This window comes from Notamacropus eugenii, chromosome 1 (genome assembly GCF_028372415.1).
Source record: "Notamacropus eugenii isolate mMacEug1 chromosome 1, mMacEug1.pri_v2, whole genome shotgun sequence".
In the NCBI taxonomy this organism is placed as follows: Eukaryota; Metazoa; Chordata; class Mammalia; order Diprotodontia; family Macropodidae; genus Notamacropus; species Notamacropus eugenii.
The window spans coordinates 100750765-100767393 of NC_092872.1; the positions used below are offsets into that span (position 1 = coordinate 100750765).

General features: G+C 40.7%; 1 protein-coding gene across 3 annotated transcripts in view; it reads right to left on the minus strand.

Moving 5' to 3' along the window:
- Nucleotides 1-3231: 3231 nt before the first annotated feature.
- KANK1 (KN motif and ankyrin repeat domains 1) overlaps nt 3232-16629 on the minus strand; it is a 266157-nt gene continuing 252759 nt past the window's right edge. For all 3 annotated transcript variants that reach the window (XM_072610900.1, XM_072610895.1, XM_072610909.1), the window contains 5 exons: nt 14248-14467; nt 10444-10586; nt 9726-9926; nt 4999-5097; nt 3232-4313 (listed from right to left, as the gene is read on the minus strand). In XM_072610900.1, coding sequence (XP_072467001.1) covers nt 4251-4313; nt 4999-5097; nt 9726-9926; nt 10444-10586; nt 14248-14467 — 726 coding nt within the window. In that variant the 3' untranslated portion in view covers nt 3232-4250. The remainder of the gene's footprint in view (nt 4314-4998; nt 5098-9725; nt 9927-10443; nt 10587-14247; nt 14468-16629) is intronic.

The following is a 16629-nucleotide window of genomic DNA, read 5'->3' on the forward strand; positions in this document are numbered from 1 at the left end:
TTTTTGACTTCTGGACATTCTCCAAATCTGGCATGTTCTTAGATCCATTCACCTATTAAAAATAGCCTTTGTGACCTGTCTTTGATGTAGATGCTGAGCTAGACTGTAGGAAATGGTTTCCCAAAGGCATCATGGATACAGCCCATCCAAGCCTTTTCATCCTACGTCACTCTTGTTTATGTTTTTCCATAGGCCTTCCATCTAGTATCTGCCCAATGTGTCAGAAGCCTTCCCCTAGGGGACTAGTGCAGGACTCCACAAAATCTTACGTGGATGTGTCATTGTGTTGGGGCAATGACTCTGGGAAGTTCTTGAAGGCTATCATTGGGTTATGGATTTTATTGGGTTCCACCATTCTGGAAAGGCTTTCAATGCTATTGCAGGGACAGACTCTGGTCTGTGATTCTAGAACCAATTAGCAAAGGACAGGCTCATCATGAGTCAGGCAAACATGAGGTGGTGAAATATTTTTGGCCATGGCAACCCATGATTTGCAGATAGATATGCAAAAGACGTAGGAGCCAAAATGGCTTTGAATCTGTGGCTGTGATAAACAAGAAAGAGGGCAAACACATGATTAGTAATTTCCTTATGGCAAGAAACAGAAGAAGTAAGTGGTTTGTGGTCATAGACCAGTGCTAAAAAAAAAATTGTACTCTTTCAGTAAAACACAAAATGTAAAACTGATGTGGTTACACGTTCCGAGTTGGAGTACTCTCTTCTGAACTGAGTGGATAAATTCCTGCTTTATGAGGAGTTAAGAAAGGAAAAGATAAGCCTGGGAAAATTACTAGAAGGACCAGTTTGCTTGACATATTTTTTGCTTTTGCTTAATAAATCATCAAATGTGAGACAGCAGTGTAATGTGGAAAAGCACTGAATTTGGAGTCAGAAGCCTTGGATTCAGATTCCACTTCAGTCACTTATTATCTATGTGACCCTTAAGTTACAACCTCTCTAGGACTCAGTTTCCTCTTCTGCAAAATGAGGAGGTTGGATAATGTGGCCTCTAGAATGCTTTCCAGCCCTTTTGTCCATAATCCTAGATCTACTGACCACTCCTTTTGAACAAGGCAGTTTAATACACTTGCGACTACAAAACAACCCCTATGGAAATGACTTCTACGAAAGATGAGCTAATTGATGGAAACGTTGAAAAGCAATAAGGGACAGAATCAGAAATACAGTGTTCACGTAAAATCCAAGAGACCTTTAATATGAAAAAGGAAAATGTTCTGCCAAACACTGTTTCCAAAGCTGATGTGGGGTAATTGCTTGGATTCACCACCCCTCTCCCTCTGGTGTTATTTTCTACAGGCAAAGAAAGTATGACTAAAAGCTGGATATCCTCAGACCATCAAAGCTTTTTAAGCAGAAAACTGTAAAGTGTGTTTACAAATCCTGGAACTAGAGATTAGAGTGTAACAATATGTCTTTATATTCAACTCAGTCCTTGGTTGCACAGTTATTCCTGTACTACCCTTGCTGTGGAGTCTAGGTTCTGGCTTATGTTGCTTTAGCTACAGAAAGCTCACTGGGCTTGGATACAGGAAACTCAGAGTCTGCTCCCAGGCCTGACACTCTAAGCTCTGGTCTCAGTTTCCTCAGGAGGAGAGTTGGACCAGATCTATGAATTCATGATCCTTCAGTACTTTGATCTCTAAGGTCTCTCTTGGTTCTTACATTTTATGACCTCTTAAAAGAGCAGCCTTGGTTTGCCATGGGCTGAAAAATAAACTTGGGAGCCCTGGTTTCTATATGACCTCTCTCTTTGTGAACTTATTAAGTCTTCTGATACAAATTCTTTCATAGACTAGCCTCAATAAATCTAAAACGTACCAACGGGGGATAATCAAATTTGTTTATACAGCTTAGAGCCCAAGAGAAAAAGAACTCTTGAGTGCCTGGTATTAAAGCAAACAAGAAATAAATCAGGTTATATGAGCCAAAGGTTATGCATATTGGATAACACTTAAACAGATAAAACAAAACAAAAAATGCTAAGTCCTACTTCCTTTTCTATATTCATCCCACCATTGTTTAACAAAATCTATTCAGGATACAAATATATTTTTGTATGGATTTACAATAGCAACTGCATTTTTTTCTTTAGAGATGGGATAAATTCTCAGTACCGTGGGCCACCTGAAAGCTGTGACTTTTCTTATTCAAATCCCTCTCCCCAATCATCTTGCTTAAAGACCCCCCCCCCCCAAAAAATCTCATGACCTCACAACTTTCACAAACAAGCTTACAGTATGCCATTTTAATTTATCATGACATTTCTGACCTGGGGAAACTTGGACTTGAACTGGAGCTGAAATTTAGCTGTGATCCCAGAGCTAACAGTCCTATTCTGGGGGAGATCTTAATGACTCCAGGAGGTCTAATGAGACCTCACTTTCAGGATTCACCTGAAAAGATAGCCTTCCTGCCTCCAGAGGACCTTTGACATTGAAAGGGCAACTGGCTTGAGTCTTGATTCAATCTTTTTTCTAAATTACTATCCCATTGTCCCATGTTGCTCCTTGTAAAAATCATCCCTTCTGAGCTTGCAAGATAATTCAGATTAGAATCCAGCTTTTAGAAAAATGATTTTTGGGACACATCCAAGTGTCTGCCCCAATGTGTCTCTGCCCCAATAACGTTTAACAAAAGGCAGACATGTCAAATTCACTGAGATTGCCGTAGAGGAGTTGACACAAACACCTGGCCTTTAAAATTCACAACTCTCCTGTGCCATAGCCCCGAGCTTACACTTTGACTATCACCTCTCATTCATTCAAAGATGAAGGTTTCATTCCCTCTGTGACTCCCCATCTGGCTCAAAAGGTGCTGCTTGAAAAGAGCAGAAAAGGAAATCACGATTCTGCATGGCCCCACTCCTTTATCCTCTGTCGATCACGTGGTCATAGCAGTAAAAATTAGAAATCAAAGGCTGGTATGTTTTTTTGGACATGACAATAACCAACTCTGTAGGCTTCCCTCTGGAGATTACCTGTCTGAAGAGCTGTTCCGTTAATAAAGTCTTAAATTTCAAAAGTGTGACATGCAACCTGCAGGAAAGGTACCAGTGCCCTCCGAAGACAGCTTCTCCACATCAGTGGTCCCAGACTGGTGAATCGCTCACTCTCATGGCCTCACTCAATACATCAATCAGCTTTTACTGCCTCTGCCGTAACTCAACAGTGTTGGGAGAGGGCAGCAATCAAAAGCCAGGCAGAGGAAGAGTAAAATAGCATAATGAATTTTTATTTTGAAAATATGGCAAGAGTCTAAGGCACTTCAAACATTTAAATACATATAGGCCTAAAGTGAGTGTGACATGATATAAAGGTTCCCATAAATATGCAGAACTAAACTATTTTCCTCTACAGATGAATATATTTCCCAGTCCCTCTAACATAAATCAAATTTTAAACATTAGCTATGAATAGGGATGTGCAATTATTAATAAAAATAGGGTAATATTACACATAATTCTTCATGTGTTTAGTTACTAGAGAATATAAAAGTTGAAAATACTGTGTAAATTAATTTCATATAGTTATCTTTTATATAAAAAGGTACATAATACATCCAATAGACATAATGAATTGTAGACATTTTCTTTAGTGAGTTTTAGACTTTGGAGAGTTCTACCTTCCATTCCTAAATCTGAAGAAACCCACCAGCTTAGACCCAACAAGCTTAAACGACCAAAGCCATTCCAATATTCTTAGCTTAAAATGATGTAAATTAAAGAAAACAATGGAATAGGATTTCAGAGAATTATTGCCAGCAAATTCCACATTTAGTAAATATAAATACCTTTCAAGAAAAAGAAACCACACGTACACAAAGTCTGACCACGAGACAAAAGGGACGTCACTGAGACCGTGATACCATCAAGGAGGTCAGGTGAGGAGGGGGACGATGTCAAAGCAGCCTGCTCAAGTGAGTTTACAATTCCCGAAAACTGTACATAACGGAACATAGAGACTTGACCGCAACAGAATGGGATGATGGTGGTTCCTACAGAAGTGGAAAAATGGTCAAAAGTTACAGCACTACCTGCACTAATTAGCAAGGTGTTCTGCCCATTGCTTCCTTTTAAGTTTGGATGTTTTCTGCCTTTCACACTGGGCTTCTGCTCCCTGTTTGCTGGTGAGTTCAGGCACAAGACATTTACATTCAGTTTCTGTCACCATAAAAACAGTAACAGTTAGCAGCTTAATGGTGGCATGAATAGCAGGAAAATTTGCCCATCACTAATCAAACGACCCTCTGTGAGTAGGTCCAGGCGATGTCTTCCTTCCAAGCCTAGGTGTGCCCTAGAAAATATGAAGGGAAAATAAAATGGGGAGGATGTTATTAAGAATGACTTCAACTAGCTATGCAGGGGAAGCAGTGCATTAAGTCAGTCTGGTTTCTGATGCAACATATTCACTTTCTAACAAAAATGCCTCATATAAAGCAAATACGTCTTAGCAGGGCTAAGAATAGTAGTACTGGCCAAACCTCTGAATTGGGGCAGGCACTGGAGATCAAGGTGAGCCTGAGGATTCTAAAATCCCTAAAAGCAGCAGACATTGTCACGCTCTTCCCACCAACCTCTGGTTAAGATTATTCCTCCCAATATACCACCTGTTTCCAAGGCTCAGGGTTTCTGGTTAAGTGTGAGTATGAACTGAACAGACTGGCCTTATCCCTAAAGTGGAAAAGAAGAAATACGGGCAGAGATATCACGGTCTGGGGCCTCAGGTAATATCTGACAGTATTTATAAAGAGGACAATAATCACTTCTTGGTAACAGAACAGCCCAACCACTATCTCAGAGAGAATAAGGAGGTGTTGAGGATACCTGTTCTGTTTCAGGTCTGCCTTGTCCTGTATACAAGGCCCAGGTTGTTGAGAATTCAAGCTTTATCAAGAATACCAGAGCATCTAGATCTCCTAGGCCCCCACCAAATAAAAAGGAAGCAACCTGGGGATGTTCAATCAATATTCAACACTGACCGGTGACTGGGGTTTGGAAAAGTTGACATGGGCATAGAGAAGAACAGCTATGTCTTTGTGTCCTGCTTCCAAGGCAATAGAGAGTGCAGTGCTTCCATCCTTGGAAAAAAATGGAGAAAACCAAGTCAGAAGTCTCAAAGTTTTAAGATCTTTCATCTAAATTAAAAGGGGCAGGAAGAGCCAACCAAACTCCCATATTTAAAAGCTGACGTCCAAAATGGAACTTCTCTTTCGCCCAAACCCTTCCCAATTTCGCTATTTTCGTTAAGAGCATCAGAATCTTCCCTGATGATCAAGCTCACTGGTCAATAAAATGTTAAACTTAGAACAATTCCAAAAACTGAAGCCTTGAGAGATTAAATGATCTATTTGTTCAGGGTGACCCAGCTGTTGTCTGGGACAGGATCTGAATTCATGTTTTCCTGACTTCAAGTTCACTGAGCTAACTTAAATTCAGAAACTCAATTTTCTTTGATTCTTTCTGTCTGCTTCCTTCACCCCCAATCCCCATTCAATCATTTGTCCTATCCTGTTGATTCTAAAGTCCTCTACATCTCTTGTATCCACCCTATTTACATGGCCACCATCCCAGACCAAGCCACCATTACTAATCATCTCTCCCTCTAGTCTCATTCATCTCTTAATCTCATTTCACGCATGGTCAAAATATAATTTTACCAAAGCATGGATGTGACCATGGCATTCTCCTACTCAAAAGTCTTCAATGGTTTCCCAGTTCTCTTTGGATAAAATGTAGACTTCTCAACCTGACATTTAAGAACCTCCTTAAATGGTTTCCAACCCATCTTTCCAGCCTTATCTCTCCTTCATAAACTCTGCATTCTAGCAAACTGATTCCTAGATATTCTTTAAATCTGGCATCTCTCACCTCTTTGCCTTTACCCAACTGTGAATCATGCCTGCACTATTTCCTCAATGCCTCACTTATACCTTTTGTAAACCACCTTTTTCTCAAGGGTCAGCTTAGGTGTCACCTTCTCTATGAAACCTTCCCCGATACCACCTGTTAAAGCTCTCTCCTACTTCAAATCACCTAATAGTTATTTCATTATATATTTGTCTTTAATTTATTAACCTGTATGTTGCATCTTCCCAATAATATGTAAGCTTCTAAAGGTCAGGATTGCTTTTTATCTTTGTTATTATTAATAAATCTGACTTGGAATGATTTGTTTTATGGGGCAATGACAGTGTTACAGATCCTCTTAAGTTTTCATCAATGAGAGATGTAGAATCTTAAATCCTTTATTATCTCAGTAACATTACAAGTTGCAATGATGAACTAATATGATTCCTGATGGCTTACATAAATGTTTTTTCCCAGAGATGGAGCAGAAAAAGATGATCACAGACATAAAAAATTAAAAGAATTGTAATTTATTTTCTTCATTCCATGAAAGTTCACCAATCTTAGAATGTCATCTATTTCCATGCTTTTTGAATGCTTTCTCTCTTTTAAATAACAGGAACTGAGACTGATAGGAAAAAACATGCCATTACAATGTAATTTAATTTATTTTCTCCATAAGCTCCAAAAAAAAAAAAAGGTCTCCTCGGTCATAGGGGTGTGAACTGCCTCCTCACCTGGCCTCTGCCTCTAATTTCTCCTGTTTTCAATCTGTCTTTCACAAAGCTACCAAAATGATCTTACTCATGGAAGAGTGTGGACAGGTCAATTGCCTGCTCAGAAACTTCCAGGAAAAATTGCTAATTCCTTAGCCTTCCATTTAAGGTCTTCTGTAGTCTGGCTCCAAGCCCTCTTGCAGTCTTATTTCTTTCTACTCTTCCATCTTTATCTCATACTCCCTCTCACTAACGTTCAACCTTCTATCATGTTTATTTGCTCAAATCTCACATTGTCAGAATTAAAATTAAAGGACACCAGGGTATGGACAATTATTGGCTCTGCCCTCTCCCTCACCTCCTTCCTCTTGACGAGCCTGTCCATTTTACCCTCACCATAGCTTTTGTGTCTATTGTCTCTTATCTCTTCTCACAGATCCCACTCTACCACAGACACTCATGACCATCCACCTGGACTGCTGAAATAACCTCCTGAATGGTCTGCCTGCCTCTGTTCTCTCTGCCCTCCAATCCATTTTCACACTCTGTTGCCTAACTAATCCTCATTATTCATAGACCCCGTCATGCTGTCCTTCTGTTCAAAACCCCTTGAACCTTTCATTTTATGAAATGCCTTGCACAGAGTAGGTTCTTTATAAATGTCTGTTGAAATGAAATATTTGCTTAACAGGGACCATAGCCAGTTGCTTGGCTCCTGCACTTTGACTGTTTAGCTCTGATTCACGCCCTCATCCTGACTCCTCCACCCTTTTCCTTTAGAAAGATGAGGATGCAGCGGCAGTTAATTAGAGAGAGGCAACTCAATCTGAAGACTTCCTGGACAGTCTGTATGGTTTTATTAACCTTTTAACAATATTGGCACAAGCTGCTCTTACCTGATATTAGCCAGAGGGAAAAAAAATATCAACAGCCTACATCTCCTGCCCTTGAGGAAAAGCAGAGGGGGAAATGTTAGCTCCTCTGAGGCAGAATTAAAGGAATCTGCTGGAGCTACAGTGCACACAGGCAGCAGAGATGCTAACATGGCTTACTTTTCATGGCCATAAAGCCCTCTGCTAACTTCCTTATCTTGCTGGCTTAGACTCTACTGAATGCCTTGGAGTTTGAGACAAAGGAAGACATTTTTCTTCCACCTTTTCAACGTGCTCTACTGAAAGAAAGCTGTGGTCAAAAGTCATGCTCTCCACAGATAAGCCTTTCAGAATCAGACAAACAAGGTCCAGTGCCTGCCCCTCCGTGCCTTTCTCAATGGACACCACACACATCCACACACACACCCACACCTCGCCCCCACCCAGTGCTAATTCCCCTGCTAACCCTCACCCTTGCTCTAGAATGAGATTTCAGAATTGTTTACTTTTCTTTCCCAGTGGCAAGAGGGCAGGACATCTACAAAAATAAATGTAGTACCAAGTAAAGTAGGGTAAAAGGTAGACAGAATATTGCCTGAGAATCTGAATAACTTGAGTTCAAATCGTCTCTCTGACGCAGACTGCCTTTAATCTCAAATCAAAACCAAAACAAACAAAAAAATCAAGAAAAATAAAATTAAAAAAAGGATGCTCCAATCTGCATGCAGACTCCACCAGTTCTTTCTCTGAAGGTGGACAGCATTTTTCATCATAAGTCCGTAGGGACTGTCTTGGTATTAGTGAGAACAGCTTAAGTTGCAAAGCATGTGGTCCTGTAGGTTTCTCACCAGGAGTCCCTTCTATACGAATGAAATGACATGTCCAACCCCCAAAAGGCAAAAAAACATTGTGTATGAAAACACAAGTGATGAAATGTGCAAGTCTTTGGCTCTTTCCTCTCCCATACTGCCCATGCAGGATCAGCTGACAGGTCCTGTCCATTCTGTCCCTTTCATACCTGTTCTTTCCTATCCTCACCTGCTTCCACCTGAGTGCAGGTACTCAATACTGCCGACTTGGACCACTGAAATAACCTCCTAATTGGTCTGTCTGCCTCTGTTCTCTCTGTCCTCCCATCCACTTTCACATTCTGTTGCCTGACTAATCCTCGTTATTCACAGACCTGGTCATGTTGGTCCCTCTGATCAAAACCTCTCAGTGGCACTCTGCTGCCTCATGAGTGAAATCCAAACTCCAAGCCTGGTCTGTAAGGCTGTCCAAAGTATGGTGCAATCCTCGCTTTCCAGTCTTATCTCACACCACCTCCCCCTTTAGTATATGCTCTGTGCTCACCAAATGCTGTCCCAGTTTCCTGACTCTGGACCCTTGAGTCTGATACTCCTTCTCCTGATGCTCCTCCTTCTTCTGCCTTAATATCTGCTAAATGAGACCTATCAAATCTTCAAGTCTTAGCTTAGATGGCATCTCCTCCATGAAACTTTCTGGATTTCTCCCTGAGTAATGGTCTTTCTATAACTGGAACACACACTGTCCTTTATTTTCACTTATTCTACTGTTATGAATTCTAATTGTTTGTGAAATGATAATAATATTGCAATAATATATATGTAACAATAACATCTATAATTTAAATTTTGCTTGAAGGTTTCCTCATAATAACCTTGAGATGTAGGTACTATTATTATCCTGGTTTTATAGGTGAGGAAACTGAGGCAAAGAGAGGTGATGTGACTTGCCCAGTCACACAGTTAGCAAGTGTCTGAGGCTGGATTTGAATTTTGTTCCTCCTGACTCCCCAGCACCATCGAGCTGCAGGTTCTGTATGCTCCTGCAAGGTAAGATCAATGAGGACTGGGACTGTCAGTTTTCTCTTATCTCACACATGGTCCAGCACTTGATTTAATAAGTAATTGTTGACATGTCAAATAGAAAACTCACTGTACTTTGTTCTCTTGTCCTAACTCACAGGAGTGAGTGTGGAGGGGATTCTCCAAGTCCAACTAGTCCAACTCTTCCATTTAACAGATGGGGCTTGTAAAGATTCAGTGACTTGACCAAGGTCACACAGGTAGTAAGTGGCAAAGGTGGGATGTGAGCCTGGGACCTCTGACTCCAAATCAATTACTCTTTCCCACGGATAACATGTGGGTTCCCATAAATATTATCAGTATCCTTTTCTTGTGTCACTCCATTTCTTTACCCCTCCCCTAACTAAGAAGGCCCAACTCTTAGGTCTTTGTTTCAGCTTACATTGTCCTCCAAGGTACCATTGCATCCAGGCTGTGCCAGTAGGAGCTTGACTATCTCTACATGGCCATGCTCACTGGCACACATCAAGGCGGTTGAGCCCTCATCATCCTGGATGTTGACATCTGCTCCACAGGCCAGCAGACCCTTTACCATGTCGATCCTGCCATGACTGACGGCAAGCATCAGGGCTGTCTGCCCAGCCTTCAGGGAAAAAAATAAACACAGCACAACAAATAGTCAGAAATGGCTACAGAGACCGTATTGGAGAAAAGTGAAGGGGCTGAGGGTCTGCATCAGGCCAGAGACAAGGAAAGGATCCTAGTTGGAGAAAGCCGAAGGGGCTGAGAATGTGTATCAGACTGGGCACAGGAGCCACGTGGCCAGAAGAGGGAAGGGGCAAGGATCCTGAAAAGGAGACAATATAGATTTTCTGGGAGACAGCCATCGAGTCAAGTGCATCAAATGCAGGTTTACGTCTAGGAGGATTCAAGGGAAAGGAGCCAGAAGATGAACAAAGATTCTGGTTTAACGTTTCAGTGACTGAGTGTTTGCTCAGAGATTCCCTGGGGGTAGCAGTGACCAGCCAGGGGGCTGACTGCACTAAAAAGGAACATTAGGTATCCGTGCCTGCTGTTCCAGGAAGCTATCAACAGCTCTTCCCCCGTATTCCTGCCTCCTGGAACGGCCCCACTGCACAGGACAAAGCAGCAGTACTGACCTGGCTGGCTTTGGCGTTCACGTCTCCACAGCCAAAAAGTTCTTCCACGACCCTCATGTCTTTCTCGGCTTCCACGGCAGCCAGGGCTGCCAGCATGATGGGGGTGTAACCCGCTTTGTTCTGATGATCTACGTTACACACTTCTGCAAGGGAGAAGAGGAATCCCTGTGGAATGTAGTCCCCCTCCCCCAACTCTGTGTGCAAACACGGCACAGGCACTCAAAGAATACGAGGACTGCAGAAGAAAAGTGGAGGAAATGAGATTTTTTTAAAGCAAAATGTCCTCTTCCCCCCAAAAAAGTGGAATAAATGCAGGGGTGGGGACCCTGTGGCTGTGAAGCCCTTCACAGAAATTCTGTGAAGTCTGGATTCAGTCAAAGGGCTGCCCTTGAGGACCTAGAGGGCCACACTTGGCCGCAGGTTCCCCACCCCTGGTATGAAGGAAAGAGAAATCACGTGTCACCAGTTGTGTGCAGTGGGTGGTTGAGGATGAGGGGGCATGGAAATCCCCCAACCATCACAGCTTAGGATGGGGGAGATTAGTTAGAGATGGAGGAAAATATAAACCTATAAAGTGAAAAAAATGTATATTTTTTATTTCAAGTTAAGGTTTTCTCCCCTCTTTTGCTCTTTAGTAGCTTTGATTTTTTTTTTTAAGTGGTCCATTTTCACAGGTTCTCTTCCTGTACTCCTTGATCTCTTCCTCCATTTGTTACCCCTTCCTTTGGGGTTTTACTTATCATTAGCTCCTTTTTCTCTTCTGCTTTTATATGGTTGTAAAAAGGCTGATAGTCAATATTTATACAGTGCCAGGCACTGTGCTAAAAGTGCTTGACCATTATTATCTCCTTTTTTGCAAATAAGGAAACTGAGGCAAAGAGACTCCAGGTAACCAGCATTCTATCTACTGTGTCCCCTTTCCTCCCCTGCCCACTCCCTACTACCACCCTCTTCCCTCTCAGTGAAGTAGATTCCCCTTTGCAAAGAAAAAGGATTCCACTTTAAAAAATTATTCATCCTCTCTGTTAAACCTTCATTCTCTGATTCATAACCACTATAATTATCTGACTTCTCTCTTTTCTCTGTATTCCTCATATAGGCTCTCGCCTATAGGTGGTCTCACTCATTCTCTTCTAGAGCTTGCCCTGAGACCACCTTACATAATGATAGTCCTGGAGGGAAAAAATAAAGCTGGTGAGGTCCAAATGTTACAGCCACATCTTAAGATCATGGAGTAAGACCTAGAAGGGACCTGAGAGGCAAACTGAGTCAAACCCCTTAGTCTTATAGATAAGGAAAATGAGGCACAATTAAGATTAAGGGATTTCTTCATGGTCACCTAAGGTGAGAAGAAATAAACTGTGCAAGTCTGTGAGAACCATCAAAAAAAATAGAGCTTGTGTGGACGCTGGATGTTCTTGTGGCTGCTTGCTGCTGCCACAAAGTATTTTAGAACTTGCAAAGTGCTATTTTTGATGTCTCTGGATCTTTAGAAGTCTTATTCCAACTAAATGACATTGAGCCCCAGGCCTATTTGGTCTGAGAATGGATAGACTGAGTCCTCTAAGAAACTGCCAAGAACTAGTAGAGTCATTCTTTCTGTACACACCTAATGAAGCCAGACAATTTTCTATTCCTATAATTCTTAAGAAGTCTACCAGGGCTTACTAATTTACCATCCAGTAGGTTTTAAATGTGTCCAGTGCCTGCTAATTAAAGGAGAGGAATGGGAAAGGCAGGAAAGGGAGATGAGACATCTGTGGAAGACCAGATATTTAAGCTAAGATGCTAAAGATGAGAAGCTGCATCGGCTCAATAGCCGGCTATGTCCCAGGGATGCTCTGCAAACGTGGAACATGCGTCAAGATAAAATGAGGTGAAAGGGAGGAGTGGGTTTGTGCTGCGGGACCCTTCGATGTTTATATTTAGTGCTACGTTCCTCTCAGACGGTGTTGTCTCTCTCAACATGCATATATGTAATATGTGTGTATGTATATATGTGCACACACACACACACACACACACACACTTTATTGATCTAAGTTAGCGACAGGATTTTTTTTGTCTATCCTAAAGGATTCTCTGTTTCCAGCAATGGTATTAACTACTTTCCACAGCATATAGTTAACATTCTTCAATTAACGTTGTGGCTTTTTCGGCTACCTTCGGACGTTTTCGCTTCTTTCACTTCAAAAATTCCTTCTCTGGCATTGTATCAAGGAGTAGAAAGGAAAGGTCTCATCAGATTCTTTTAAATGAAAGTAATTATCACCTAGGTTGCTAGGCATGTTGTACTTCATACTCACAGAGAACTAAATGACACCACTCTGTTGGGATCAAGGTGCAATGTGTCTGACTGTGGCTGGTCAGACCAACATGAGGTCAGAGGGCTCCAGTCCACCTGAACATCTGGGATGGAGGTCACCAGGCAAGATATGAGATAGACATCAAAGAGGCTTAGATATGGATTGGTATGTGAATTATGCCTTGATCACTGAGCCATCTCAATGAACTGTTTTGATATGCTTTTTCTTTATACATATACATATGTACTATTATTCTCTTTCTTCATCACAACAATTCATTGAGATGGCTCAGTGATCAAGGAATAATTCACATACCTATCCATGTTATCCATGGTTTTCTAGAATTGACACAATTTTAACTGCAGCTCTGATAAGAGTAATATCAACCTTAAATGCTTGTTACTGTAGTAGGTGATGTGTTGGCATGGTAAGGTGCAAAGTGTTGGATCTGTAGCCAGAAAATTTCAGTTAAAATCTTGATTTGCTCTTTAATAGTACTATGAACCTAGACACATTATTTTACCTTCTTCATGTATAAAATTAGGAGCCTGGACTACATGACCTCTAAAGTCTTTCCTAGCTAAATATCTATGGTCTAATGGTTCTTAATTATATTCCAGTAGTTAGATCTGTACCAATTCATGCATGGTCTCTTAGTGAATTTCCTTTCTTTTGATAAATGTTCTACGTTTGCAAGATAGCTGGCTGGAATGATAGTCTATAGCCATGGCCCACTCTACCCTGGAATCAAATCCACAATATGTGCTTCTTTAGCATAGAATTCCAGTCAACTGAGTTAGGGATAGATGGGCAAAATGAGGCCAAAAAAACTTAAGTGGTTCACCTAAAAGTGAGAATATAATAATGCTAAATAACTACCCATAGATGTAAATAATCCAAGAGTAAGGATATTGTAATATCACTACATTATAACATCACAATATACAATATTATATTATCATCACAAGGTATTATAATATCACTAAATAAAACTTCCTCTTCTTTTGCTACTTTACTATACCAAGATGGTCTTCAAAAACTTATTTCTAGGCAGACAAGACATATTCTTTATCTAGTATTATTTAGATTTTAAGATTCACATGTTTGTTACAGAACTAAGTAAACATGTGCTGTATTATGTGAAGATGGAGAGGGAAAAAGTAATTTAGTTCTGATGCAGGATAATAATCCACTTAAGATCTGAGTTCAAATCTAGCCTCAAGCTATTTACGAGCTGTATGACCCTGGGCAAGTCATTTAACTTGTTTCCTCATATATAAAAAGGAGAAAATATAACACAACATCCCTGTGAGATGGGTAGCACAAAATATTAATCTCCATTTTACAGATGTTAAAACTGCATCTCAGAGAGGATGGCCAAGGGCTCTTAGCTACAAAAGGTTAAAGAACTAGAATTTTCACTTGGGGTCTAGTTCTCTTTCCACTCCTTCCACAGGATCTCTTTCATTTTGGGAGATGAGTAGGGAAGCCAACATACCAGCGTCCAAAAGCAACTTCACAATTTCGAAGTTGGAGTGGGAGACACTGTAGTGGAGGGCTGTGTTTCCATTGCCGTCTGCCATGTTGATGATGTATTGCAAGACCTCAGGGGAGACCTCCTCAAAAGCAGCGATGTAATCTCCAACCATGGCAGGGATAGCTGCCTTCTGACTCGATACCCGAAACCATTCGTGCTGGATGGTATTGAGACAGAATCTCTGCCAAAAAAAACAAAAGAGTTGCAATCATTTCCCCCCTCTTCTATTTATAGATTTTCTAAGTCCCAAGCTAACAGTCCAAGAAACCAGGCCTTTTTTAGTCAAGTGTAGGCAAAAATGTGGTCTCAGAAACAACCAGTCCAAAATAGGAGCTTCTACCTCTTTTCCAAGTCAATGTTAACAAATTAAATCTCATGTTGTGGTGCCATCATCATGACTGAGCAAATGAGATCTACTACATTTAACCTGTTTTTTAACTGTAAGGTACCATGTAAAAGTGAGAGCTGATGGTTGATATGGGCCCCAAACCAAAGCAGACACCTTCCTTTGACTTCTTAGAAGAGGTGGGGTGCCAGGGGTTTGGAGTGATGCAAAGAACAGTGAACTTTTTCAGTATGTTCTATTGAATTTTTTTCCTTCTTTATTATAAGGGATTGCTTACTAGGACAGAGATATGAAAGGATAAATGGTTAATTAAATAGAGGTGATATCCAAAGAGATCAACCAAAATAATTTTTGAAATAATGTGTACATTGTAAGCCCTTTTATATACTTTACAAATGACTCCCCTAAAATCATCAATAGAATCTTTAACGTATTTGGCAATACTGCCTCCTCTTGACCAACCACACACCAGAGTCACAGCACTGGACCATGTTAAAAATAGTAACAATAGTATAAAACTTTAATACTACGCTTAATTGTTCAAGATCTTGTTAAATAAATGCAATATCTCATTTGATCCTTGCTAAGATTGTAACATTAAGTATTTTTATGCCCATTTTAGAGACTTGGGCAACTTCTTTCTGAGGAAGAGAAGCTAGGTGATATAATGGATGGAGTGCTGGGCTTGTAGTCAGAAAGACTCATCTTCCCGAGTTCAAATCTAGCCCAGACACTTCGTAGCTGTGTGACCCTGGCGAGTCATTTAATTTCTGTTTGCCTCAGTTTCCCTATCTATAAAATGAGGATAATAATAACACCTCCCAAGGTTGTTGTGGAGATCAAATCAAATTTGTACATTTGTAAAGTGCTTGGCAGAAGGTCTGTCACATAGTAGGCACTTTAAAAAAAGCTTGTTCTTTTCGTTGTTTTTTCAACATAGTCATTCTGTTTCCCTTAGATGTTTGGAATGTTTTGGGAATGCTTTAAGATTTTCATCTCTAAAGCTCCTAGTGACCTTCTCTGCCTGATGCCAGTGATGTTACTAATTAGTTTGGGTGGGTTTATGTAATTATGTCAAATATGTGAAACGACCACAGGGTATCTTTAAAAGAAAATATACTTTACTAGTCACAGAAGCGGAGAAGCTCTATATTCTGAGTCAAATAACCCCAAAACAAGGGGTCAGGCAACCTGAGCTCTAATCTCAGATCTGTTATTAAATGGCCAGCCTTGGGTAAGCCACAACTTATCTAGATTTCGGTTCCCTAACCTGTAAAATGACAGGGCAGGTCTAGGGTGTTCCAAAAATGGACCTGCATAGGATATATGATAGCATGATTTTTTTTTTAAATTTCAGAGTTTATTTAAAGTCAAGTACAGATATGCAATAATATAAATGGTCCCATTTGTATGGGCCTGTCCATAAGACTCTTCTAATTCTTTCTCTGATGCTGTGAGTTTAAAAATCAATCTTTTTCATTGAATGACTAGCTCATATGCAACTAAACCAGTCACTGCAGAAAAATCCCAAATGCATGCGATTGTTGAGATGAACTTTCTGAATGCCCCAGAGAAGGGAGAGAAGAATCACCCTTCAGCTGAGCCGAAACCCAAGGAGCTTGTTTGTCAGATTCAGTCAGTGTGGCAGAATGCAAAGCAACCTTTCCTGGGACATTCAGAATTAGCAACACAACCTTAATCCACTTGTTTTCAGTTGTTTCAAAGCCTCCTCGAAATGGGAGAAGGCCACCGTGGTCATCCTTAGGGTTAAGAATAGTTGCACTATGCATTCCACATCAGAAGATAATATGCAGTTTTGTAATAAAAAGGAATGCTGACTTCTGCCCAGACAGCAAGCTTTAAAAAAAAAATGTGCCTCAAATGCTGGCATGCTGATTCCTAGACCATGATGAGCCTGAAAACAGAAGTGGAAAAGGCAGATGCAAAGAGCCTGTACCTCATTCACATTCCCATTTCTGAGTACATGCCTCAGAGAT